Raw genomic sequence first — 27296 nt, 5'->3', positions numbered from 1 at the left:
AGACGCAGTGATAAAAATATAGCAATTATTAAGGTAATGTCATCTAGGCCTTTTGTGGCCTAAATATTATTTTAATTGGGATATAAATATTATGATATATTACCTATGTATGGTACTCACGGGACAAAAATATGCTATTCAGAACTAACAGTTAATATATGTCATATGTGAAAAGGTCGATACATTCATATAGGGGTGTTAGTGTATACATTCCTGACCTCTGAGTGGAAGGACCGTTTATATGTTTACATACCATCGCAAGGAGAGAGCCCGCATGTCTTCAGTTCAGTCTCCTGGAAGCTTCCTTGGCATGCGTTGCCACCAAACGATGGCATTGGATTTGTACATGCTCTCTGTCGGATTACTGTAGCCATGACACCTGATCCACACAACGCGGCACACTGGGGGGTCGACCACTGAGTCCACAATGACCAGCCTCCATTAACTACAACACAATAGACCCATGAACATCCGGGGTAGAATAGGTCATCAGCAACCCACGCTTGCCGTAAAAGGCGACTATGCTTGTCGTAAGAGGCGACTAACGGGAAAAGGCGGTCAGGCTCGCTTGACTTGGTTGATGCATGTCATCATATCCCAATTGCGTGGATCAATGCTCATGGTGTCAATCACTTGATTGTCTGGTCAAGACTCGATTATATACAGACCGCAGTCATATAGCTGGAATATTGGTGAGTGCGGCGTTAAACAACAAACAAGAAACCCAAACAAACAAGCAAACAAACAACATAATACTACATCAAGCCGGGCATATATTAACACTTGTGACCAATATTTGGAGGCTTAAAGTAAAATTTCAAACGTTTCTCGTAAGTAACAACAATTTCCATTATGCGTACGGCCGTTACAGTTGACACAACGATTGCTCGATTATCTGCACATTGCGAATGTCCATGATCCATGTCTCTTAAACAAAATTAGTATATTGTTATCAAAATTTGACATAATGGGAAGTCTTGAGTTATGTCGATTTCAACTATTGAGATTAAGGCTGCATTGTCATCGCAGATATGAATCATTTCAATGCTTCAGCATGCGTGTTTTTAATTACTTACTTGGGCAAGGATTGAAGCCACAGTTCCGTCCTGTCACCTCCATGCTGCTTCCAACACAACTGTTTCCATTTAACGATGGTGCTGGGTTGGTGCATGTTCTCGTTCTGTTGGATGTTCCCACGATGCTCGTTCCACAGGTCCCCGAGCACCGGGTGACTGACCATGGTCCCCAGCTTCCCCAGTTACCATTGACTGCAACAAAATATTGCCCTCTCAGATTTCTCTTTATACATGATTGTTGGAGTGTTTGTTTGTTTGTTTGTTTGTTTGTCGTTTAACGCCGCACTCAGCAATATTCCAGCTATATGACGGCGGTCTGTAAATATTCGAGTCTGGACCAGACAATCCAGTGCTGGACATCACGAGCATCGATCCACGCAAGTCAGCGTGCCTGAATACCCGATCCCGTTAGTCGCCTTTTACGACAAGCATAGTCGCCTTTCACGTCGAGTATGTGTTGCTGAAGACCTATTCCACCCCGGATCTTCACGGGTCTGTTGTGTTGTATAATATGGGGGGTTCTTATATGAAATCACGTGTAGTCCTGGTAACATTTGAGATTAATATCATCACTATTTTTTTCTAAATTAATACCAATTAGAATAATAGAATTATTAAAAAAGATCTAAGATAAAAAATAACATCAATGTGATAATATTGTTATCAACATCCAAACTATCAGTATTGTATATGAAATAACAGTCATCGAACGTGATTTGAATGTTACAAAAGAGAATTAACCCAATGTACTTACCAGTTCCCCGACACAAGATTTGGCTTATGTTGTTTAAGGAGTTGGTCAAAACATTAAAGTTTGCAATTTCGATTGCTGTAGCATTCGACGAGGCGATAGACAGTAGTTCCGCTTGAAAACGTTGCCGAATCGATGGGATGTTGAAGGCAAGGACACCAACGGCGAACACCGTAATCCCGGAGTTCCTCGCTTCAGCAGCAGCGACACGAGTTTCGTTAGGTAAATTAGACAGGCCGTCAGTTATTACAACCATCACCTTAGGATAATTAGACGTGTCTTGATTTAAGTTCTGGGTAGCCCTCCGAATGCCCAGATGAGTGTTTGTTCCACCGTTGGGTGGCGTCAGTGTAAAATTAATGGCGGCTTGAAGTAAGCTAATATCGCTGGTAGCCCCGATGGAAGAAGTCACATTACTGCTGAAACCTATGACACCAACTCTGATGTTGTTGTTTCTAGAAATAATACTGGAAACAAAACTGTTCAATGCCGCCTTGAGGAGTTGGAAATTTGCAGTACCGACACTCTCTGATTGGTCAACCACGAAATAGATGGTTGCTTCAGGGCATCCTGTAACAAGAACAATGTAATGTTTTAGAAGCACAAATTAAGTTATTCTGATTTTTATCTAAATACCCGAGTCAACAGAAATGTGACCTTAATGAAACAGAATATCCCATTGTATGGTATATAGCGGCGTTAAACCGAACACATTCGCCTCTTTATTTCATGTTTCAACCTTAAGGAGCTGATGTAAAAAGGACACTTTTAACATATTGCCAAGGAAAGAACAATAATTCTCATTGGTGAAACAATGGTTTCACTCAAACAGAGAATTCCTTTACTTCTGTTTCGAAATAAAATGAATCATCATTCTTAGAAATCCAATATAATTATAGCAGTCGCACATTTGGAACTGAACTGAAGTCTTTGCCTTATTCCCTAACGTCTCACAGTTGCATATTTGTCTTCTGATTAGAAGTATGCCAACGTTTCGTATATTTGGTTGAAAACAGGTGCACATCTCTTTTACCCAGTAATCCTCTCCTTATGCTTGATACAAAATAATTTCGACCTGTTTCGAGAGCGTTCACCTTTGCAACTGTAACGCCATCTTACCTGTGCATGCGGCAAGGTTACAGCTCCTTGTTGACGTCTGAGTCGGTGATCCAACACATTGTCTTCCACCAAACTGAGGAGAGGGACTTGAACACGTCCTTACTCTTGAGACGACTTTAGATAAATTCCCACATGACCCGGAACATGGAGGGTTGCTCCACTGATTCCATGGACTATAGCCACCGTCAACTGCAACCCGACAAAAACGTCGACATTGTAACTTTGGCTCATATGGTCTACAGGATATGAATGTTTAAATATTGGTCGATCTGTTCGTAATTCTATTATTATTACCACTACTACTGCTATCATCCTAAATATAGGTTATTATAACACTACAGTGTATAATAAAACGTCGGAATCTAAAGCAATCCAAATTCCTAATTCCACACTTATTCAGATCATGTCAAGTCAGAGGGCACAGGTGGCCCAGTCGACTGAGGCGCCTCGATTCGCTGTGAAGAGTTGCGTCCCTTGGGTACGCCAGAAACCTATCGTTGTGGGCGTCATTTTTACCAAATCGGTAATCTGAGGCCTGGGCTTTCCTCCCACATTAAGCTGACACGCCGTCATATAACTGGAATACTGTTGAAAGCGCCGTTTAACCAAACTCACTCACCCATGTCAAGTCATCCGACAATTGGACAGTCTAAACATGAAATGATGTGAACTGATCATTTATTGAAAAGAGAATCCTTTGTTCTTGTGTTCGCCTCTTATTCTTATCAAAATACGTCACAATGATTTAAAAGTACTTAATTGCCTGTGGGACACTTGTCGCCCATGAAGGCAGATATAAATAAAGCGACAGACCATTTCCATATCCAGTAGAAATATCTGCATAAAGCAGAGTCGATTGTACAATTCCGACTATATCATGCGCATGTGTTTTTGAATCACTATCAAATCAGAATGATACCAGGTGTTCTTGAAAAGGTGAGCGTATCCTGCCCAACCGGTGGCACCCCGTACCCCATGCTTGTAAAACCCAAGCAAGGATCGGATGTATAAACTGGCGGACAATGTCCTCGTTCATGTTGGCTATGTTATCAATAGGTTCTAGTTGTTTTAGCAATATGGTTGGAATAGTGCGGCAAAAACAACATTTTATCGATCATAAGAAACATTTGTGACAAGTATTTATCATTATTTGTTATACAATCTATATATGTTAATGACCAGTCACCATCTTGTGAAAACATTTGCGTTTATAAAATGGTTATCCTCAAAATAACCTCGTTACTATATGTGTATCATATAAGAAAAAGACATCACTTTGTGCTTTAGGTGAGGTGAGGTGAAATGGCGTCCAAGATTATTGCACTTATATAGCGACGTGCATGTACGTGTGTGTGTTTGTGTGGCTGCTTGTACTAGTCCGGACTGATGCCGATTTATAGTGCTAGCTCACTGAGATACCATGCCGCAGTTTAACATGAATACCCCACTCAGACACAGTATACTGACTCCGAGCCGACCAGTCCTTGTTTTAGCCCCTTAATGCCGAGCGCCAGACAGGGTAACAACAAGTACAATCTTTTAACGTCTTTTTGTATGACGCGGCCCGGGATCGAACCCTGGACCTTCCGCTCTCCGGGCGGACGCTCTACCACAAGACCACGGAGGCGGCCCTTTGTGCTTTAAACCCCTTTCAACATTAAGTTCCATGTTTCCAGAATCGATGTACTTTTATATAAACAGGTTTATCTTGGTGGACTCCTAATTATACAGGGCAGAACTAACCATATCAAATCCTTTGTACCCGTGAATCAATATTAATAGTGATAATGTTGATATTTTGATTAGCTTATATAGGTCAGTGTGCATGATCTATCTTTTAAATATGTTCACAGGAAACCTCAATCTTGAGTAGGATGTGTAGTATTGAAAACATTTGGTGTAAACCCACCCCACCCCCAAACTGAGATATATCGGTTTATATTTGGGAATGAAATTCTAAATGTACGTGAACGATAAATCAACTTCAAGGTTGAATTTACATTTCAAAATTTGAATTTGTTAAGTGTCGGCTTAAAACTTAAGTAAAAAAACAGATATCAGTGCACTTTAAAGCACCCAAGAAAAAGAGTTTATATCAGTTACACACTCGTCTAATTAATAAACCAAATAGTATTGTTCCTACTTGGACAGTTCGCCAAAGAACACGTAATTCGCATGGTATCTTCTTTTGTCTCGGAACAAGTTCGTCCTCCAAACTGTGGAACTGGCTGTGTGCATGTCCTGTTTCGGGAAAGGGAGCGAAATCCTTGTCCACATGTAACTGGACATGAAGGGTTGTTCCATGGACCCCACTGAGATATTCCACCGTGGACTACAATAAAATCAATACTCCGTGAATGTGACTGACATTTTATTTTATCCCACCCAAGATCACCCAAAATAAACAGGACCAACTGTCGCTATTTTAGGATAACAAGGATTAACAAGGAGATAGTGGATGATAGCTTGTATACGTGCTGTGATTTGATGACCAAGAAGGTAAGAGACACATTGCACGTGTTATGATTTGAATGTTATGGTATGTGACGCTACATTGAGAGAGGACTCTTCAGGTTTCAGTTTCATAGATGCCATGGAGGTATATTCAGGAACACCTACTCGTAGGAGTGAAATGTCCTTAGAAAAGTTAAAGACAATTGAGATGTTTTCACGTTGATAGAAAAGTGCACATCAGTCCTACGTATCACATCGTAGAAATGTAGAAATGTAGAAATGTTATGCATCAAACAGGATGTCACAGACCCTGATTGAGACGTGCAAATTTCTAAGTTCTCTCTGTAGAATATGAAAATCATTTTTCAGCGTATTTCTTTTCACAATGTGGTGCTATGATTGAAGGGAACAACCCTATGAGCACAATTCCCTATTGAGTGCGTTGAAGAAGAGAGGGTAGTAAGTCCACCTTTGCAGTGATGCAGTGATTTGACGCAGGGGTATGCTGGTGTGACTTTATACCCTTGAGGAACCAATCGGAATCGAGGATTCACAATTCAAAGGCGAATCAACAACAGCTCACGTCATCAAAGCATTCGAGCACCACGACTACCATTGCGATATACATGTACACATATACACAACAACAGATACAAACGCTTCGTGGACTTGATTTAACCATATACCCTGTCGTCATACATCGCCCCACACTCTGCTTTCATAGTCCAGAAACAATTATGATATCATATACTCTTTAAATCTGAACTGGTACTGTAATGACGTTACCTGGAAACATAATGGTAAGGTCGCCTTGTGTGTTGGTTCCTGCTACAAAGTAGAAATAAGTCCCAGCATCTTCTGCTGTGACATTAATGAGGGTGAGCTGATGGATGTTCCCGTCAACAGAGAGCACGGTCCTCGCAGTGGCAGTCACGACGTTGAAGACTCCTTCAGATTGTTTGTACCAATTTCCCAGAGCCTGTGCTGGTTGTCCTGGCACTGACACTTGCAGACTGATAGTCGCCCCTATGTAAGTCTGTGGATTGCTTTCCAACGTTGCAACACCTTAAAGCAATCGAATCAGCGAGCACATATTACAAAGTATCACCACATAGTGATAAAGGGATGGATAAAGGCACAATGAAATATATATATTTAAACACATAAAATGTAGATTTCAAAATAATTAATTTTACAGTTAGAGTTTGCCTGTCATAAACCACTAGACAGTTTTATCTGTTAGGCTGAATATATGAGAAACATTTAGTGTGTTTTCGTAATATATCGATCGTTTTATTTTACATTCCATCTGGTATGGCTATTATATTCTTCAAGCTCTCCAGCACGGATATTCATTTATACTATTTATAACGGTTATGCAACAATTATTAATTCTAAACATTTGAATGGTTATTCTGCCATTCCTACAATCTATGAAGTATGGCTATGCCACATAAATATAGTATATCTAGCTGATTTTGATAAATTCATATCGGCTCCCTTGTGTAACTTGATTGCGTTGCAAGTCTCTGATGCATAAACTGCTTATTGCATAGGAACAGCAAAACCATTTCCATAATCATAAAATCATAAAGCAGAGACCATTTGTATTTGAATCCGAAATCTTAAACAAGTATCTTGAATCACTATCAGATATCAGTGGGGATATCGGCTGTTCGCGAAAAGGTGAAAGTATCCTACCTCATCGATAGCAACAATAACAAACACATGCAAAGGCAAGTGTTCACCTGAACAAACCCGGGAACAAATGGTTGAAGTAGAAATAAGGAATTGCATCGGACATCGCCTTGGTCACTGATGCGCCAAATCCTGAATGACCTCCACACGTACATGAGTTACATAAAGCTTTTTAAAGTTTTACAAAGGCCTTGAATGTTATAATACTCGTCAGACCACAGTTAATCCGCCACAATCTGTGTTCTTACAATCTGTCTAAACTTACTTTGACAAGCAGTCAGGTTGCAGTTAACTTGCTGAGTCTCTGCAAATGGCCCTGTACAGTTTCTACCACCAAACTGTGGGGCAGGATTGCTGCAGAGTCTGCTTCTGGTTCTCAGCTTAGTAGCGGATGTACCACAGGTGGCAGGACAGGCGGATGTCTGCCAAAACCCCCACATGCTAAATCCTCCATTGACTGGAAATCAAATAGGAAAGTATAGATTCATGCTAGTATATGGGGTTTTTGTGTTTAAGGCATGTTTGGACAATTTTGCAGTTACATCACGGCGTGTCTTTGATTCCAGGTATTGCTTGACGTCAGTGTTGCTGGGTACAAAGGGTACAACCATAATCACATTCGGAAGTGGAATCGTATGTCAGAAGGACTCTTGGGTCTATAAATGATTAAGAAGGTAATCAACACGTGTCAAAAATATGTAAAGAGGAGAATGTGGAGAACAATGTCTCTCCTGAAAACGGGACGTGAAATATAATTTAGGCAATAAGGTTCGAATAAAGTTGACTCGGTTTCGTCACTTTCCTAGCCTGATTTGTGTGATATTGAAGCACTGTCTTCATATAAGTACAGTAATATCCTATAGCTGGACTGATGTGTGTGGTATTGAAGCACTGTCTTTATGTAGGTACAGTAATATCCTATAGCTAGACCGATTTGTGTGCAATTGAAAGCACTGTCTTTACGTAGGTACAGTAATATCCTATAGTTAGACCGATTTGTGTGCAATTGAAGCACTGTCTTTATGTAGGTACAGTAATATCCTATAGTTAGAACGATTTGTGTGCAATTGAAGCACTGTCTTTACGTAGGTACAGTAATATCCTATAGCTAGACCGATTTGTGTGCAATTGAAGCACTGTCTTTACGTAGGTACAGTAATATCCTATAGTTAGACTGCTTTGTGTGCAATTGAACTTGATTATGTCCCCATTTCACATGCAAGTAAATATTTTACTATCAGACAGCCAATTAATCCATTCTTTCCCCACTGAAAAATTATGTGTATGATACTATTGACGGATGATAGTCGTAAATGTTAAAATGGTTTGAGATAAAATTAAAAGCAGAAATTTCCTGATTCCCGTAAACAATGAATGACCAACCATGAAATACTCGACTGAACACGTTCCTGTATCATTGTCGTTCTGCAAAAGTTCAAGCTTTCACCGATGGCTTGGTAGCACTTATAGCGTTTTGATTTGGTGAATTTAGAAACTAGTGGCAAGACAATCAAATCAAGTAGAATGTTATGGAATATTGTTGACTTTGAACCCGAAGACGTCAGCACAGTATTGCACTGACCGGTTGACATGCAGACTGACAACCGCGCATCATGAGGATAAAAAACTGAGACTATCCATTTTGTGTCCATTCCAGAACAAAAAAACTGATCAAGCTTACAAAAGGTGATTAAACTTGCATTGCAACCTCTTCCAGCCTTGAAATACCGTACTGTAAAACAATATTTACCTGAAACGTTTCATGCTACGTGATCTAAATCGAATGCAACATTTCAACGTGTGGTAATATTGCAAACACTGGGTACAATGAGTGAAGCCCATTTCTAGTGTCCCCTGTCGTGATATTGCTGGAAAATTGCTAAAAGCGGCGTTAAACCAGACTCACTAACTCACTCACTATATTTCAAAATGCGTATATGCGTCCGTATTTTGGAGTTGCACCATGTTCTCAGGATTCAACATTCAGACGTCCCCACAACGTTAATGCTACTACAGAAATTGAAGGGAAGCATTTATTCACTTAGTAACAGCTACCCTAAAACTTACTAGGACATGGGTTAAGTTGGCAGTTGATAAGCCGGCTTTCGAACGTTGCACCGTTGCATTGCCCGCTACCGGCTACACACGTTCTTGTTCTGGACGTGAGTCTCGTCACAGCAGTTCCACACGTGACCGCACAGGAGGTGTTGGTCCAAGCCGTCCAAGGCGAAAAGGCAGCTGGGTGTTAGAAATAAAAATTATAATACAGTCGACTACCAATATAACAAAATCGGAAAAAGCGATTGGTTAAACCATCGCAAATGGTTAACCGTTTGTGATCACGTTATTGTTCCTGTGATGTACGCGATGTTCGGAGTTGACAAATTTCCACACAAAACGGTTTTTATACTCTCAGCATGTGATAGAATCCAAACATTTGTGAACTTTAATTATTCTGATTTTAAAATATATGAGTAATGACGTGCCTATGCTAAAACGGAAAAAAACGTTTGTGAATAATGTTGTTCAGGCCTTACGATATTCCCGATATATAAATATCTCACTGGCCAATACGGCCGACGATACACAAGGTAATATAAGATAGCAGCGACTGCAGTCCCTTTTTGACCCAGAATTCAAATGGGTTAAATACGAAGAAACAGTGAATGGATTTGCATTGGATAAACAGAACGGATGTTGCATTTTTGTACAGATCTGTTAATGCTGGGTTCGAACCCCGGATTTCCCCCAGAGAATGGTTTGTAAACACGAGTGAGTGAGTGAGTATGGTTTTACGCCGCTTTTAGCAAATATTCCAGCAATATCACGCCGGGGGACACCAGAAATGGGCTTCACACATTGTACCCATGTTGGGAATCGAACCCGGTCTTCGGCGTGACGAGCGAACGCTTTAACCACAAGGCTACCCGACCGCCCCTGTTAACACGAAAACCTACACGTCTATAGTTATGACCGTTACCATTGACTTTCCTCCTATGCTAAGCTGAAACAGTTGTACTACTACTACATCAACAACTACCTAATGCAATAGCACGACTTCAGCTACTACTAAAACTCCTATCACTACTACTGCAACTAGCGCGGTGGAGTAGCCTAGTGGTTAAAGCGTTCGCCGGTCACGCCGAAAACCCGGATTCGATTTCCGACATGGGTACACTGTGTGGAGCCCAATTCTAGTGTCCCCTGTCGTGATATTGCTTGCTGGAATATTGCAATGGGTATTGCTAAACGCAGCGTTCAACAATACTCACTCACTCACACTCACTACTACAATCACTATTATCATACATCCATGTCAGAATGATGAGATCTGATTGGTTAACGTAATCTTGATAAAATACAATGTAACCCGCCTTGTAGGGTAATAAATTTATCAGCGGGGGAATTAATCTATTATACCGCTCAAGAGCACTACATGCTGCACGTGCATTTCTGAGAGACAGAATAAATCCTTTATACCCGGCTTCAATGCAAAAAAGCAGCACGCTTTTCCGAACCAAAGGATGTCACGTGACATAGCGCAAGCTATCCTCAGCTCAATCGAGCAGCTGCTCTCTATCAATTTGAAATTTATTTGAATTATTTTACAAAGTCACATTTAAACATGTCAGTAAGATAAATTCGTTAAAATTCGGTACATGGGGTTTTATGCGTCCCAGAACTATTACTACTGCTTTTTCTGGTGCTTCTACTGATCCTACTGCTACTGCTACTGTTGCTACTTGTTCTACTACTGCTGCTACTACTACTACTACTACTACTACTACTACTACTACTACTACTACTACTACTACTACTACGACTGCTGCTACTAGTACTGCATCCACTACTATTACAACTGCTTTGCTGCTGGTGCTTCTGACGTTACTACTTCTGCTACTTCTACTGCTACTACTACTACCACTGTTGTGTACTACTACTGCTACTACTACTACTACTGCTATTATTACTACTACCACTATTGTGTACTACTGCTACTGCTACTGCTACTACTACTACTACTACTACCACTATTGTGTACTTCTGCTACTACTACTACTACCACTGTTGTGTACTACTGCTATTACTACTACTACTACCGCTGTTGTGTACTTCTGCTGCTACTACTACTACTACTACTACCACTATTGTGTACTTCTGCTACTACTACTACCACTATTGTGTACTACTGCTACTACTGTCAATAGTGTGTACTACTACTACTACTACCACTATTGTGTACTTCTGCTACTACTTCTACTACCACTGTTGTGTACTACTGCTATTACTACTACTACTACCGCTGTTGTGTACTTCTGCTGCTACTACTACTACTACTACTACCACTATTGTGTACTTCTGCTACTACTACTACCACTATTGTGTACTACTGCTACTACTACTACTACTACCACTGTTGTGTACTACTGCTATTACTACTACTACTACCGCTGTTGTGTACTTCTGCTGCTACTACTACTACTACTACTACCACTATTGTGTACTTCTGCTACTACTACTACCACTATTGTGTACTACTGCTACTACTGTCAATAGTGTGTACTACTACTACTACTACCACTATTGTGTACTTCTGCTACTACTTCTACTACCACTGTTGTGTACTACTGCTATTACTACTACTACTACCGCTGTTGTGTACTTCTGCTACTACTACTACTACTACTACTACCACTGTTGTGTACTACTGCTATTACTACTACTACTACCGCTGTTGTGTACTTCTGCTGCTACTACTACTACTACTACTACCACTATTGTGTACTTCTGCTACTACTACTACCACTATTGTGTACTACTGCTACTACTGTCAATAGTGTGTACTACTACTACTACTACCACTGTTGTGTACTACTGCTATTACTACTACTACTACCGCTGCTGTGTACTTCTGCTACTACTACTACCACTATTGTGTACTACTACTGCTACTACTACTATTGTGTACGACTGCTACTACCACTGTTGTGTACTACTGCTACTACTACTACTACTGCTACTACTACTATTAGTACTACTACTACTACCACTATTGTGTACGACTGCTACTACCACTATTGTGTACTACTGCTACTACTACTACTACCACTGTTGTGTACTACTGCTACTACTACTACTACTACTATCACTAGTGCTGGTGCTGTTACTGTTGCTGCTGCTACAACTAAACTACCAAACATCACAATTACTACTGCTAGTGGCGTGTACATACCACAGGAAGCCGGTCCGCATGCTCGGTCTCCACGCTCAACGCTTTCACCAGAACAGGGAGCACCGCCATTGCTGGGGGCTGGATTATTACAGGTCCTGACTCTTACAGCGTTGTGTCTGGCCGTAGGACCACAGGAGGCAGGACAGGAGGGACCACTCCACTGTGTCCACTCACCCCAGTTGCCGTCTCCTTCAGAAACCATACATTTAGATAATGATATGACGTCATGTATCACTTTCTTATCCCAAAGTCACAATACTTTATTGTTCGGATTTGTTAGGAAGCACTGGAAACATCCAATGAATGTAATTTAATAGCAGTTAGAAATATTATTATTGGCACATTGACACTTTTAAGTTTTCCACTTCTGAGGCCCACTTCCATTTTGGAAACGCATACATAAGAAAAAACTTTAAATATATATATGTTCAATAATATTACAGTGATACGGATTGTGTTTAACACCGCTTTTTAAAATATTTTAGTTTTAGTAAGTCGGGCCAGGTTAATGTTAGAAAAATATATCTTTCAAATATGAACCCAAGACCTTTAAGCCTGATTTTTCAAAGAAGAGTGACTCATGATTCACATTGTTTCAATGTTGTTTACCTTATATACCTACTACATTGGATGACTCTAAAGGTGATGGTCTTTAAAGGAATTTATATGAAAACAATATGTGACGTCTACAAGATGTCAATGTCCTGATGAAGACGTGGCTCAGAACTCTAATGAATGGTTACAACCTTTCACCTTAACACTGGACTTTTGCCTCCTGTGTTAAGAAAGTGTTAAGTGAGTGAATGAGTTGGGTTTAACGCCGCTTTTAACAGTATTCAAGTCATATCGCGACGTGTCAGCTTAATGTTGGAGGAAAGCCCGAAGTGATGCATGTCTCAGACGTTTACCACTTCGCCGAAACCCACGAGCATGGGTATGGTGCTGACAACCTAGAAACATAATTGGGGCGAATTGGGATTCGAACCCACAATCATAGGTTTCTGGCGTGCCCAAGGGACGCAACTCTGCTTATCAAGTCGCAGCGTCTTAGACGACTGGGCCACCCGTGCCACCCAGAAAGTGTTAAGATTGTTAATGGCAACTATTTCACCTGTCTCACCTGGACATGCGGGTATGTTACATGGCCTCATCGATGTTTCGCTGAGTGGGGAGCTACAAAATGAGCCACCGTTTGCAGGGGAGGGGTTGGAGCATGTTCGTGTACGTATAGATGGACCAGTTGCTCCGACGCCACAAATCTGTGTACATGTTGGTTGACTCCACGATCCCCAAAACGAGACACCGCCATTAACTGCGGAGCAAAAAACACAATTGAAGGAACAGTATTTTGTTAAACATCATCATCATCATCCATCAATTTTGTTTTATGTGACATAGTACCCGTATTTCTGTCATGTTACATGAATATGTAGAGAAGTGCGATATGTTATTGTTACATTGATTTATTATGATTATGATTATGATTATGATTAGTAGAAGTAGTAGTAGTACACAACAGTGGTAGTAGTAGTAGTAGTAGTAGCAGTAGTACACAATAGTGGTGGTAGTAGTAGTAGTAGTAGTAGTAGTAATAGTACACAACAGTGGTAGTAGTAGTAGTAATAGTAGTAGTAGCAATAGTACACAACAGTGGTAGTAGTAGTAGTAGTAGTAGTAGTAGTAGTAGTAGTAGTAGTAGTACACAACAGTGGTAGTAGTAGTAGTAATAGTAGTAGTAGCAATAGTACACAACAGTGGTAGTAGTAGTAGTAGTAGTAATAGTAGTAGTTGTAGTAGCAGTAGTACACAACAGTGGTAGTAGTAGTAGTAGTAGTAGTAGTAGTAGTAGTAGTAGTATTAGTAGTAGTAGTAGTACACAACAGTGGTGGTGGAAGTAGTAGTAGTAGTAGTAGTAGTAGTAGTAGTAGTAGTAGAAGTAGTACACAACAGTGATAGTAGTAGTAGAAGTAGTGGTAGCAGTGGTACACAACAGTGGTAGTAGAAGTAGTAGTAGTAGTAGTAGTAGTAGCAGTAGAAGTAGTAGTAGTAGTAGTAGCAGTAGTACACAACAGTGGTAGTAGTAGTAGTAGTAGTAGTAGTAGTAGTAAATAAAAAATATAAAATACAGCAAAGAGGGTTTGGGTGGTCCTGGCAGAGTCAGACTGGATAGGCTCATCATCAGCCCAGGGCTCTTGCCCCCTCTACACGCAGCCCAGACAGCGAATGGGACTTCTCCCAGGAAGAGCTGCCTACTCAAACCCACCCAGAACATTTCGGAGAACGTGAAGACTCCCTAACACTGCAGCCTTCTGCATTACCCAGATTATCAGAAGGGCTGTAGTCTTGGTAGCAATCCCGGGTACTCTCCCAATGTCAGTCAACAGATTGGGAGGTACCAAACCTAAGGCACCGAGAACAATAGGGTGTCGGACAACTTGGTACTTGGGATGCAAGTGTGACTTTTCGAAAGCGAGGTCTGCATATTTGCCATGTTTTTCCTCAATCTTGTCAATCACATTAGTGTCAAAGGGGACAGAAAATTCAATGATATAAATGATTTCATTGGATACCCATTTCACATACACGTAAATATTTAAGTATCAGACAGTCAATTTATCAATTCTGACGGAGGGGTCAGAAAGATTTATCTTTCCCCACTGTACAGTTATCTGTATGATACTATTGACGGATAATAGTCGTAAATGTTAATATGGTTTGAGGTAAGTTTAAAAGCCGAACGTTCCTGATTCCCGTAAACAATGAATGACCAACCATGAAATACTCGACTGAACACGTTCCCATATCATTGTTGTTCTGCAAAAGTTCAACGCTTTCACCGATGGCTTGGTAGCACTTATCGCGTTTTGAAACAAATGGCAAGACAATCAAATCAAGTTGAATGTTGTACAATTTGGTTCACTTTGAACCGAGATGTCAGCACAGTGTTGCACTGACCGTTTGACAAGCTGACTGACAACCGCGCATCTATGGATTAAAAACCGAGACTATCCATTTTGTGTCCATCCCAGAACACAAAATTAATCAAGCTTACAAAAGGTGATTAAACTTGCATTGCAACCTCTTCCAGACTTGAAATACCGTATTTTAAAACAATATTTACAGACAACATGAAACGTTTCATGCTACGTGATCTAAATCGAATGCAACATTTCAACGTGTGGTAATATTGCAATTAAGGTTTGACTGTGTTTTGTTTTCGGTTCATTGAGGTATGACTCGAAAAACCGATGTGCAATCTGTATGAAGTGGATTCTGACAAAAGTTTGCACATTGGTTTTTCGATTCATACCTCAATGAACCGAAAACAAAACACAGTCAATGCTTATATTTAAATTCGACAACGTAAAACATGTTTTATCTTCAATAGTTTAAACAAAAACAGTTGTATATATCAAAACAGACAAAAATGACGAGATTGATAAACATTCCCGGTGTAGGAATACATACTGTGGCGTGACATGAATCAGGTGATCGTTTAATGTATGCACATAACTTGACACGCCTACACAGTCAGTAGCCAATCAACAGAGAGTATGATCAAAACAATGTTCATAGGACATGTCAATTAAGGCAAGAGGCGAAAAAAACTGCAAACGCCAGGCTGTATCGGACTGGAAGATATATGGCCGGGAGAAAGCGGCTGTGTCAAATAACATGGTCAGTTACCGCCAGATTCAAACATTACGTCCATGAGTACGGGAAAACACAGTTGGAGATATGCTAGTTAGAAATGAAACCGGAAGACATGAAAGTTGAATCAAGGCGAGCGGGAAAAAAAGGCGAGCGAGCTTGCATGTTTGCTGTTTCATTCATTCTCGGCCTTCGGTTTCAAAGGGTAGTTTCCACAACGAATATGCATGAAAGTCGCTAAATGTCCTGTGCATGACGATACATTCAAAGTTTTATATTTCACAAGGAGCGATCGGGTAGCCTAGTGGTTAATATAGCGTTCATTCGTCACGCCGAAGACCCGGGTTTGATTCCCGACATGGGTACAATGTGGGAAGCCCATTTTTGGTGTCCCCCGCCGTGATATTTCTGGAATATTGCTAAAAGCGGCGGCGTAAAACTATACTCACTCACTCATTTCTTCTGGACGGCATCAATATCTTTCAAAGTTTTATATTTCACAAGAAGCGATCGGGTAGCCTAGTGGTTAAAGCGTTCGCTCGTCACGCCCCAAGACACGGGCTCGATTCCCGACATGGGTACAATGTGTGAAGCCCATGAATGGTGTCCCCTGTCGTGATATTGCTGGACAATGGCTAAAAGCGACGTAAAACCAGATTCACTAACTCACTCACTATATTGCAAAATGCTTATATGCGTCCGTATTTTGGAGTTGCATCATGTTCTCAGGATTCAACATTCAGACGTCAGCACAACGTTAATGCTACTACAGAAATTGAAGGGAAGCATTTATTCACTTAGTAACAGCTACCCTAAAACTTACTAGGACATGGGTTAAGTTGGCAGTTGATAAGCCGGCTTTCGAACGTTGCACCGTTGCATTGCCCGCTACCGGCCAGACACGTTCTTGTTCTGGACGTGAGTCTCGTTACAGCAGTTCCACACGTGACCACACAGGAGGAGTTGATCCAGGCCGTCCAAGGCGAAAAGGCAGCTGGGTGTTAGAAATAAAAATTAGAATACAGTCGACTACCAATTTCTTGTTTCGTCCAATCAACAACACCACGCACCTCCCAATGTTAAGTACCCTGTTGATTGTTGTCCATTCACACGGTTCACGTACCTCCCACTGTTAAGTACCCTGTTGATTGTTGTCCATTCACACGGTACACGTACCTCCCAATGTTAAGTACCCTATTGATTGTTGTCATTCACACTTTACACGTACCTCCCAATGTTAAGTACCCTGTTGATTGTTGTCCATTCACACTGTGCACGTACCTCCCACTGTTAAGTACCCTGTTGATTGTTGTCCATTCACACGGTACACGTACCTCCCACTGTTAAGTTCCCCGTTGATTGTTGTCCATTCACACGGTACACGTACCTCCCACTGTTAAGTACCCTGTTGTTTGTTGTCCATTCACACTGTACACGTACCTCCCACTGTTAAGTACCCAGATGATTGTTGTCCATTCACACTGTACACGTACCTCTCACTGTTAAATACCCTATGGATTGTTGTCCATGTACACGGTACACGTACCTCCCACTGTTAAGTACTCTGTTGATTGTTGTCCATGCACACGGTACACGTACCTTCCACTGTTAAGTACCCAGATGATTCTTGTCCATTCACACTGTACACGTACCTCCCACTGTTAAGTACCCCGTTGATTGTTGTCCATTCACACGGTTCACGTGCCTCCCACTGTTAAATACCCTATGGATTGTTGTCCATGCACACGGTACACGTACCTCCCACTGTTAAGTACCCTATTGATTGTTGTCATTCACACTGTACACGTACCTCCCACTGTTAGGTACCCTGTTGATTGTTGTCCATTCACACGGTTCACGTACCTCCCACTGTTAAATACCCAGATGATTGTTGTCATTCACACTGTACACGTACCTCCCACTGTTAGGTACCCTGTTGATTGTTGTCCATTCACACGGTTCACGTACCTCCCACTGTTAAATACCCAGATGATTGTTGTCCATTCACACGGTTCACGTACCTCCCACTGTTAAGTTCCCCGTTGATTGTTGTCCATTCACACGGTACACGTACCTCCCACTGTTAAGTACCCCGTTGATTGTTGTCCATTCACACGGTACACGTACCTCCCACTGTTAAGTACCCCGTTGATTGTTGTCCATTCACACGGTTCACGTACCTCCAACTGTTAAGTACCCTGTTGATTGTTGTCCATTCACACTGTACACGTACCTCCCACTGTTAAGAACCCAGATGATTGTTGTCCGTTCACGCTGTACACGTACGCCCCAGCGTCGGCAGTCTGGACGTTGCGTACAAGAAGACGTCGTGACTGTCCATTACTGCTCTGTGTGATTTGGTACTTGGAACTGTCAGCGATCTGCACATTGTTCCTGGACCATGATCCTCCTGCGTTGCCCGGAAACACGTTCACAGGGAAACTCACGTCACTCCCGACGCTTCCCGTAACGTTCCCAAGTCGCCCTACAACAAAGAATAGTACAATCACACTTCAACCTCTATTAGATTCCCTGTCAATTAATAATATAACAACAGAAGAAATGATAACTATGTGTCAATAGACCAAATACTGTTAAGCGAGAGGACATCGAATCCAACTGGATCTGTAAATATATTCGAAAACGTACAATACGTACATGTTTGTTGTGGAATACATGCACCACTTTAAAATAAAAGCACTTGTACGGAGTTCAGTCATCTCAGTAAAAGTGCGTTGGTTTACAAAAATGGTCAACAGTGGGTCACGTAACAAGTGTGCTAAGATTCCAGGTATTAGTAACGTCACTTCCTGTTTCTGAAAGCATATGATCAAACCAAAACGTCCCTTGCTCACAGCTTACTTTGTAACAAAGATAGATGAACTTCCGGTTCTGATAATGTCAGTTCCCATTTCGGGTAGATATTCTACAATGAAAGTCAAATTACTCTTGTTCACTGTTTCAATAGTTACATCGTTTCCAGTGATGCATGCGCAGCCAAAGGGAGGTAATACAATGTATGGTGGCTGGCCACCTGTCCTGGGACCCAACCCTGTCATCTTACATCTTGTCAAAGATTGCAACTCCTTGGTGAAGCTTATTCGGGGAATGCGACCAATAATGATGTAATAAATAAACTCAGAATCTCTCTGACAGACGTCAGTACATGTTCTTGTTTTGTAAGAATAGAAAATCAACGGTAAGCGAATTATATTTTAGAAGTTGAACTGTGTCATTGATTAGACCAATGTAAGCTACAAAGCTAACAATAACTCTAGGAAAAGAGCACAGACATTTAAAGAGGATTTGAATTCTAAAATATTGCTTTACAATAAGCGTTAGATGTAACATAACATTTAATAAAATTACTTCAGTCAGAGCATGTCCTTACCGACAACTGTGAGCGTGGCCTGTGTTGAAGCCCCGCCAACTGTGTAGCTGTATGTGCCTGCTTGAGTTGTTTGAACGTTCTGGATGACCAGTGTCTGAGTGAAACCGGAAGTAGTAATTGTGTAGCCGGCAGCATTGGTCAGGACAGTTGTTCCTCGCTTCCATACGCCATTCGTGACACCCTCAGTACTGACAGTCGTTGTCATGGAAGAGTTACTGCCTTCGAGGGCTGTCACGTCTATCAAGCTGCCTGTGATCGACACTGCAGCTGAAATTGACATTTGCCATTTAGAATACAGATAACATTTTTGTTTTGTTTTTCGACCCAAATTTCCAAATTTTGAATAAAAATTTACTTTGTTTACTTCCCCTGTTTCATTAATAAACATACTCAACATTTGATACATCTGAGTGGGGAAGTAACTCTCTAGGGGAAACTCTCAAGTATGTCTCACGGCCATCACTGCCATCTTTCAAGTATAAACAATATGGCCAAGTGTAGAGGGAATGATTTGGGATCAAACCAAATAATATTTTGCAACTGAAGTGAAACTAGAATTTCCATTTCGATTATCCATTCAACTCTATATTTATAACATATCCTCCTTATTTATCGTGTAGTATGTATAAAGGTATGATTTGTGTCGGTGATTATGTTTCGCTGCGTACCGGTGTATTTGTGAATTGCTTATATCAATGCATACTTCGCCCACATAGGACTAGTTAATAGGAGCACATGTGCAAATACACTGACGTAATGTTTAACAATGTTTTTCAAATCTATCCAAATGTTTTAACCATTTTATAATTTGAAAACGATGATCTATAAAACGTCATAGTTACTCAAAATCAAGCCCAAACCTTTTATGCTTTTACAAGGGGTCAAATATATCAAGTAAAAATGAAATTATGAAAATCACCTTTTCAGTTTAAAACCTCGACTCCGCACAAATTGTAGGTTAAGCTCAACATCACGAAATTCCGTAGACATTTTGTCAACAAGACATGCATGCATCTCATATGACCAAGAGATATCCAATATCTCCATCTCAAATTATCATAATGTTCTACATCATTTTGGCCAATGTTCTCTATTACAACAGGGCGGTCGGGTAGTCGGTTGACCCGGTTTCGATTCCCGACATGGGTACAATGTGTGAAGCCCATTTCTGGTCTCCCCCGCCGTGAAATGCTGGAATATTGCTAAAAGCGGCGTAAAACCATACTAACTCACTCATTATAGGCTATTCCGATTTCTTTTTATTCTAATCGGCTTTTGGGTTTATTTCGCAATAGCAAATACTGATGCTTCAAAAGTTGTAAACTCTAGATGCAATGTATAAAAACATCCTTTACCTTGGGTTGCAACTGTAACCACCCCTTGAGTGACTAGTCCTTGTCCATATACGTAGTAGTACCGCCCTTCATCTGACGCCACCACATTGCTGATAGTGAGTCGGTGGAACTGACCGGTCACGGAGTATCTGGTTCTATCGTTGTTTGGCAACTGACGCACCGGGTTCGGTGAAGCCAAAAGATACCATGTTCCTGCTGCCAGATCGGCTGTCGAAGCAGTTACTTGCAGAGAAACATCAGAGCCCGCGTTGATGCTTGGATTATCCACTAGCTGTTGTATATCTGCAAACAAAAGTAGCCACGGCGGACTTTTCAGTAGGACTACGGTAACTCTATGCATACATTGGGTATAGCAGTTTTTGTACATGGACGATGGAATACTACCATGACAGCTGATTGACACAGACCTTAAATGATATGTACATCCCAACATGGCATGGCTCCTTGTCCAGTTCTAGAAAAGCAAATTACTACACTACATTTAAGACTACTATTATACTAGAACCTTATCTTTAGTGTGTAAATTTACAAAAGTTTAGAACAGATCTATCTCCATTTCGTTGTGGCTCACGTGATCTATGTATTGAAACAGGCAGATGTGGAGGTATTGCAAGAGAAAATATTCTTTGTAAGAATAGTAAAACTGATTATATTGAGTGAGTGAGTGAGTTGGGTTTAACGCCGTTTTTAACAGTATTCCAGTTATATCGCGGGGTGTCAGCTTAATGTAGGAGGAAAGCCCGTGATTATATTGAAGATGAATATCACTTTTTATGTGCATGTCCAGTGCATAATGATTTAAGAGCAAACTATCTAAATAACTATTTCTACCACAATTAACATGGTAACAAATTATGTTAATTAATGACATGTGCTTGTACAGAAACTATGAGAAATTGTTTCAACGTTCATTTATCACGCTATGAAACTAAGAAACTGTATGAATTTGTAACACGCAACAGACAATGTACCATAGGTCTTTGGCCTCATCAGTACCATGAATATTATTGTTTACGATGCTGTACGATGTACCATTGCTTATACGTACTTAATAGACGCCGAATATATCTACGTTTCACTGGTGCAACCACCTTATGTGCTCTATGTATCACAAGTTAGCCTTACTGTGCTTAAAGGTACGAATCGAGTTGTTATTACAAAGAGCAGGAAAACCAAATTATAGAACAACATCTTATCTAAACAATTACATATTCCTATCAAATGTGAACCAGTGACTGTCGGTGTCCTCTCCACTACAAGCAGTGTGTCCAGAAGTGTTTGTTGTTCATTCTTCTTAAAAGTGTGGTAAACATAAAGCTGTAGATGCTCATCTAGTTCTTATTCATTCAGATTACTTCTGAGATTTATATAGCCACTAGGCCTGAGCTGCAAAGGTGATTATACAAGAAGGAAGAAGTTTGGAAAATAATTATTTATAAATAGTTATTCTGAATAAAATGCAGAAATGAAGATGAAGATAAAGATGAAGAAAACGAAAACAAATTTAACGTTTACATGCTAATCATGATCATACCTTGAGTGATAGTCTGTCGGAACGCCACCACCAGCACCCCAACAAGGAGCCATTCCCGTCTCGAACAAAGCATCTCGAACGAACTGTAATGAAAATGATGTCAGCTTGAAAATAAAGATTTTTCATGTACACTGATATGCCAGAAATGTTCGTATTTTTCATTAGGCCTAATCAGCCTAATCAGTCCTAGTACCTCCATTATACAGCCTGCTTATAAAGTGCCTGCTGTACTAGCTAGATCATGATGAGACGGCGTCGGGAATCGTACATGTCAGGAGTCGGACCCGGTTCTTCTGTTGACAAGGCTTTAACCACTATGGTATAGGTTACCCGACCACCCCTATATAAATCGTTGAAATTCAAACCTTAAGATGAAATAGATACACGTGTATAGACATAGAAACAAATAATTCATAAATAAAAAAATCTTAACTACGAATGTCTTCAGTGTTGAAAGGACAAACACGTACACATGTGGACATGCAGGGACTATAAAGAAAGTCTAAAGGTAATAACTGATAGTGTGTCAGATGCATAGTTACACAGGTATTGTCAACATAGGCTTGCTTAAGACTGATAAGACGTAAAGTACAACATATATATATATATATCTTACGTTTATGCAAGACGATAAAGAGTGTCTCCTCCCCACTCGCTCTTCTTGTCGAGACTGACAGGTCCCTGGCTTGGGTAGGCTTTATAAGTTGTGGGACAGTCACACAACCGCCATTCAAATTTAGATATGAACTAATACTCGGACAACTGAGATATGTCCCATTCAACGCTGTGGAGGTTCAACAGTGTATTCGATGAGCTTGAATACAAAGGAGTGTCAGATGCGTGAATTCCTTTGGCACTCGTTGGTGTATTAATGTATCAATTATTCATATACGTGTGTACTTTTTACAAAAAAAATTTATCGTTTCAATAGAGTGTGCCGATTCATATCATGGCGGGGTTGATCTATTGAGGCACAATATCATCGTGACGACCAAGTGCGTTTTGAAGTCTCACGCCTTGACTACCAGTTTACACGTTTGGAAAATCCCGGGTCTGTCCCGTGTGTGCTCTGCTCACGATTTGTATTAAGCTAAAGGAGAGTGTATAGTGTATGTATTGAACACAGGCCTATACTAGATACCTCACTCTAAATACATTGATGTATGGAGTCACGAGCTAGACTTTTAACCATAGAAAAGGCGGTTATGGGTCAGTGCCGTTCAAATATAAAGTGGCAACACGACATCGTACGTGACTTCCATGACATGTATTCAGTCAGTGCTGTGTAACCAATGCATGGTGTAATGGACAATCGGGGATACATCGTGACAGAATTAGCTGTAATTGTAAGAATTGACTATAGACGATTCCACTTGCACTGCGAAGCAGTCAGTCCTTGCTTTGTCCCCTTAATGTCGAGGGCGACAAACACAAGCAGCCCCTCCCCACCACAGAAAGAGAGAGAGTGAGAGAGAGAGAGAGAGAGAGAGATAGATAGAGAGAGAGAGAGAGAGAGAGAGAGAGAGAGAGAGAGAGAGACAGAGAGATGTGGTCGGAGGGTCCACACACACACCACACACATATTTATTGGCCGATTCTTTAGGCCCGGATGATGAATTGGTCAGATGATTACTTAAATGATGGTTTGAGTGATTTAGTTTGGTTTAACGCCGCTTTTTACAGTATATCTGTTATATCATGGCGTGTAACCTTCATGTTGTTCCTCGTCAGCATCAGTCACGGCTAACTTAAAGCTTGGTGCGGACAGTATCTGAGGTTTGGAGGACAGGACTGGGACAGTATACTGTTCACAGATGAGAGCAGGATTCATCTGGACAGCTCTGGTGGTCTTCAAACATAAAAGAGACTCAATGTTGAGCGTCCTGTAACAGACTTGTTGAGGCAAAATAACATTGTTGGCCGGTTGTTCCTCCAGGCTTCTCCTCCACAGAACATGTATGGGATGAGATGGAACAACGCCTAAGACAGGACCAGAACCGGCCGGTAAAGGTAGCTCAGTTGAACCAATCTTTGGTTGCCATTTAAAACAACATCCCCAATGCTGTTTGAAACAAGCTGGTGTCTTCAATACGCCGCCGCCACCTTGTCTGTATCAACGCAAATCCGATATTGACATTGTTAACTGAGTTACACCACCCATCTTTACCAGATACGGTTTTCTCAATGCATTTGTTGTGATGAAGCATTGATTAGACAAATGATCAAATATTTTGTTTGGAGTTTTAATAACATAACATTTTCACAACTTTATAAGAAGCTAAGTTACTTTTTCAGTTGAGTATACAGGAATTGTTCCACCATGATGACCTGATGCAACTTAATGTTGTACAGTCAAGTCTCGTTAATCCGACACTCGTTAATCCGACAATCGGCTTTCTCTGATACTAATGATGGGAACCGTTTAAATCAGTGCTATTTAGACCGGTTAATCCGACAGTCTCGCACTCCGACTCCGACACACCTAATTTGCAACGAAATGCTGAAATCATTCATTAATCAGTCTCGTTAATCCGACACAGTGATCAGCGTACTCTGTGGTCATCTGCCCCCGAGTACACAGCCCCGTGTTTTGATGCGAGACGAGTCGGCGAGTAGCTGCATATTTCAACGGCTGTACTGGCACATGCTACCGTATATGAATGTACATGAATGCTAAAATGACGTAAAGTACTGATGAATTGATGTTAATGACTGGCATACTCATGATTTAAATTAATGCTGTCCTTTTGTAAATACATAACATAGCGATATATATGAATGACGTACAATGTATTGATGTAAATAAATGATTTAGTGACGTAAATTAATTATAATCTGATGCACCTTAATTATTTATCAATGTAAATGAATGACATTCTGATGTAAATGAATGATGTACTTTAGTGAAAGAATATATATATGCAATGTACAGGAATGATGTACTAATGTCATGAATGCTATGCTCAACTTAATGAACGACATATTGTTGTACTAGAAATATTTTACTGGTCTACGTGAATGATATACTAATGCACGTAAATGATTTACTGATGTAAATGAATGATAATCTGATGCACATGAATGATATACTGATGTAAGTGAATGATGTACTGATGTAAATGAACGATGTACAGATGTAAAATAATGATGGACGGATGTAAATGAACGATGTACTGATGTAAATGAATGATGTACTGATGTAAATGAATGACATACTGATGTAAATGAATGACATACTGAAGTACATGAAAGATGTACTGATGTAAATGAACGATGTACAGGTGTAAAATAATGATGTACTGATGTAAATGAATGATGTACTTATGTAAAGGAACGATGTACTGATGTAAATGAATGACATACTGATGTAAATGAAAGATGTACTTATGTAAATGAATTATGTACTGATATAAATGAATGACATACTGATGTAAATGAACGATGTACTGACGTAAATGAATGATGTACTAATGCAAATGAATTACGTACTGATGTAAATGAACGATGTACTAATGTAAATGAATGATGTACTGATGTAAATGAACAATGTACTAATGTAAATGAATGATGTACTGATGTAAATGAACGATGTACTAATGTAAATGAATGATGTACTGATGTAAATGAACGATGTACTAATGTAAATGAACGATGTACTGATGTAAATGAATTATGTACTAATGTAAATGAAGGATGTACTGATGTTAATGAATGACATACTGATGTAAATGAATGACATACTGAAGTACATGAAAGATGTACTGATGTAAATAAACGATGTACTGATATAAATGAGCAACATACTGATGTAACTGAACGATGTACTGATATAAATGAGCAACATACTGACTTTGTTGAAACTTAACACGAAATGAATCATAGTTCGGGTGCGTACAACTGCAGGCATTCTGCTGCTGCGACGGAAAACGCTGAAGAAATATGTACTAGCATCTGAATCCCCTCTTTATGATTATACGACATAACATAACGTTACGTAACTTTACATACGCAACGCAACACGATACGACCTCGACACGACACGACACAACACAACGTAAAGCAGTACAACAAAATACAACGCAACGTAATTAGTGCAATAGAAAACAACGTCATACGACGCAACGCAACGTAAACACAACGTAACGCAACATAAAAAAACGTAACGTAACGCAACATAACACAGCGTAACGTAACGTACCCCACGTTGCATGTATTAGCCATACCACAGATGTACATCGGACGTTCCTCTTACTGTCGTGACTTTCATCATAAAGTAATTCATTCTCTAAATGATGAAAATACACATTCAATTCAGCTTTAATTCAGCTTCAACACAGCTTCAACACAGCCTATACGTGCGCCTACAGTGGAGTTTGTATGGACGTCACGATTTTAATCAAGCGGATATGGTAACAAGAAACCAAACAATACAGGACCTAGTGTACTTCGTGTGTACAGCGTACACAGTTGTTGCGACAAAAAACCACATGTACAAAGCAAGCCAAGCAGCGCACACGAACATGTTGCTGGTCACGAAATCGATAATTCCTTAATCCCCATTCTGCGTATCAGATATTTCACCAATACAGTATACACAATACGGTATGTGTTAAGCGAGATTTAATGTTACATGTTTCACGCTCGTTTTGTCAAGCGCGCTTGAACTGTGCAACCTCCCCTACCCAATAACTCTTAAAGGCATTGATATAGGGCAGAGTACGGACCATTTACTGATCAAGACAACCAGGTACTGACAAAGCATTAGCTCAACGCAGATAAAACTTTCTAACTTATTGACAGGAATTATTATACTCTGGAGTAATAAGGAGAATTAAATATTATTTCCCATAAAGGTATGAAATAATATCTGAATCAACAAATTAATGGAATGACCACAGTTGCATCGGATATGTCTGAAATCGACCTTTATTTAAATTTGTGGCAACACACGCAGGGACATGCAGGTCGTCTATGTTCAACGCCCGAGTCAGCACTGTTACACCCACATCACTGATCAAGTCGTGACTTGGACAC

General features: G+C 40.4%; 1 protein-coding gene across 1 annotated transcript in view; it reads right to left on the bottom strand.

The window, feature by feature from the left end:
- The window catches only part of LOC124146893, a 54074-nt gene extending 31089 nt beyond the window's left edge, over positions 1–22985 (bottom strand). Inside the window, exons 1-16 of the mRNA XM_046517433.2 lie at positions 22879–22985; positions 22263–22345; positions 20729–21010; positions 19374–19640; positions 18216–18467; positions 16806–16976; positions 13452–13643; positions 12332–12520; positions 9166–9336; positions 7364–7555; positions 6187–6465; positions 5090–5278; positions 2947–3135; positions 1831–2397; positions 1077–1268; positions 254–445 (exon numbers count right to left, since the gene is read on the bottom strand). Coding sequence (XP_046373389.2) covers positions 254–445; positions 1077–1268; positions 1831–2397; positions 2947–3135; positions 5090–5278; positions 6187–6465; positions 7364–7555; positions 9166–9336; positions 12332–12520; positions 13452–13643; positions 16806–16976; positions 18216–18467; positions 19374–19640; positions 20729–21010; positions 22263–22335 — 3397 coding nt within the window. The 5' untranslated portion in view covers positions 22336–22345; positions 22879–22985. The remainder of the gene's footprint in view (positions 1–253; positions 446–1076; positions 1269–1830; positions 2398–2946; positions 3136–5089; positions 5279–6186; positions 6466–7363; positions 7556–9165; positions 9337–12331; positions 12521–13451; positions 13644–16805; positions 16977–18215; positions 18468–19373; positions 19641–20728; positions 21011–22262; positions 22346–22878) is intronic.
- Positions 22986–27296: the final 4311 nt, after the last annotated feature.

This window comes from Haliotis rufescens, unplaced genomic scaffold, assembly GCF_023055435.1.
Source record: "Haliotis rufescens isolate VD_foot unplaced genomic scaffold, xgHalRufe1.0.p SCAF_6, whole genome shotgun sequence".
NCBI classification, from domain to species: domain Eukaryota; kingdom Metazoa; phylum Mollusca; class Gastropoda; order Lepetellida; family Haliotidae; genus Haliotis; species Haliotis rufescens.
This window is presented reverse-complemented; position numbering and strand designations above follow the sequence as displayed.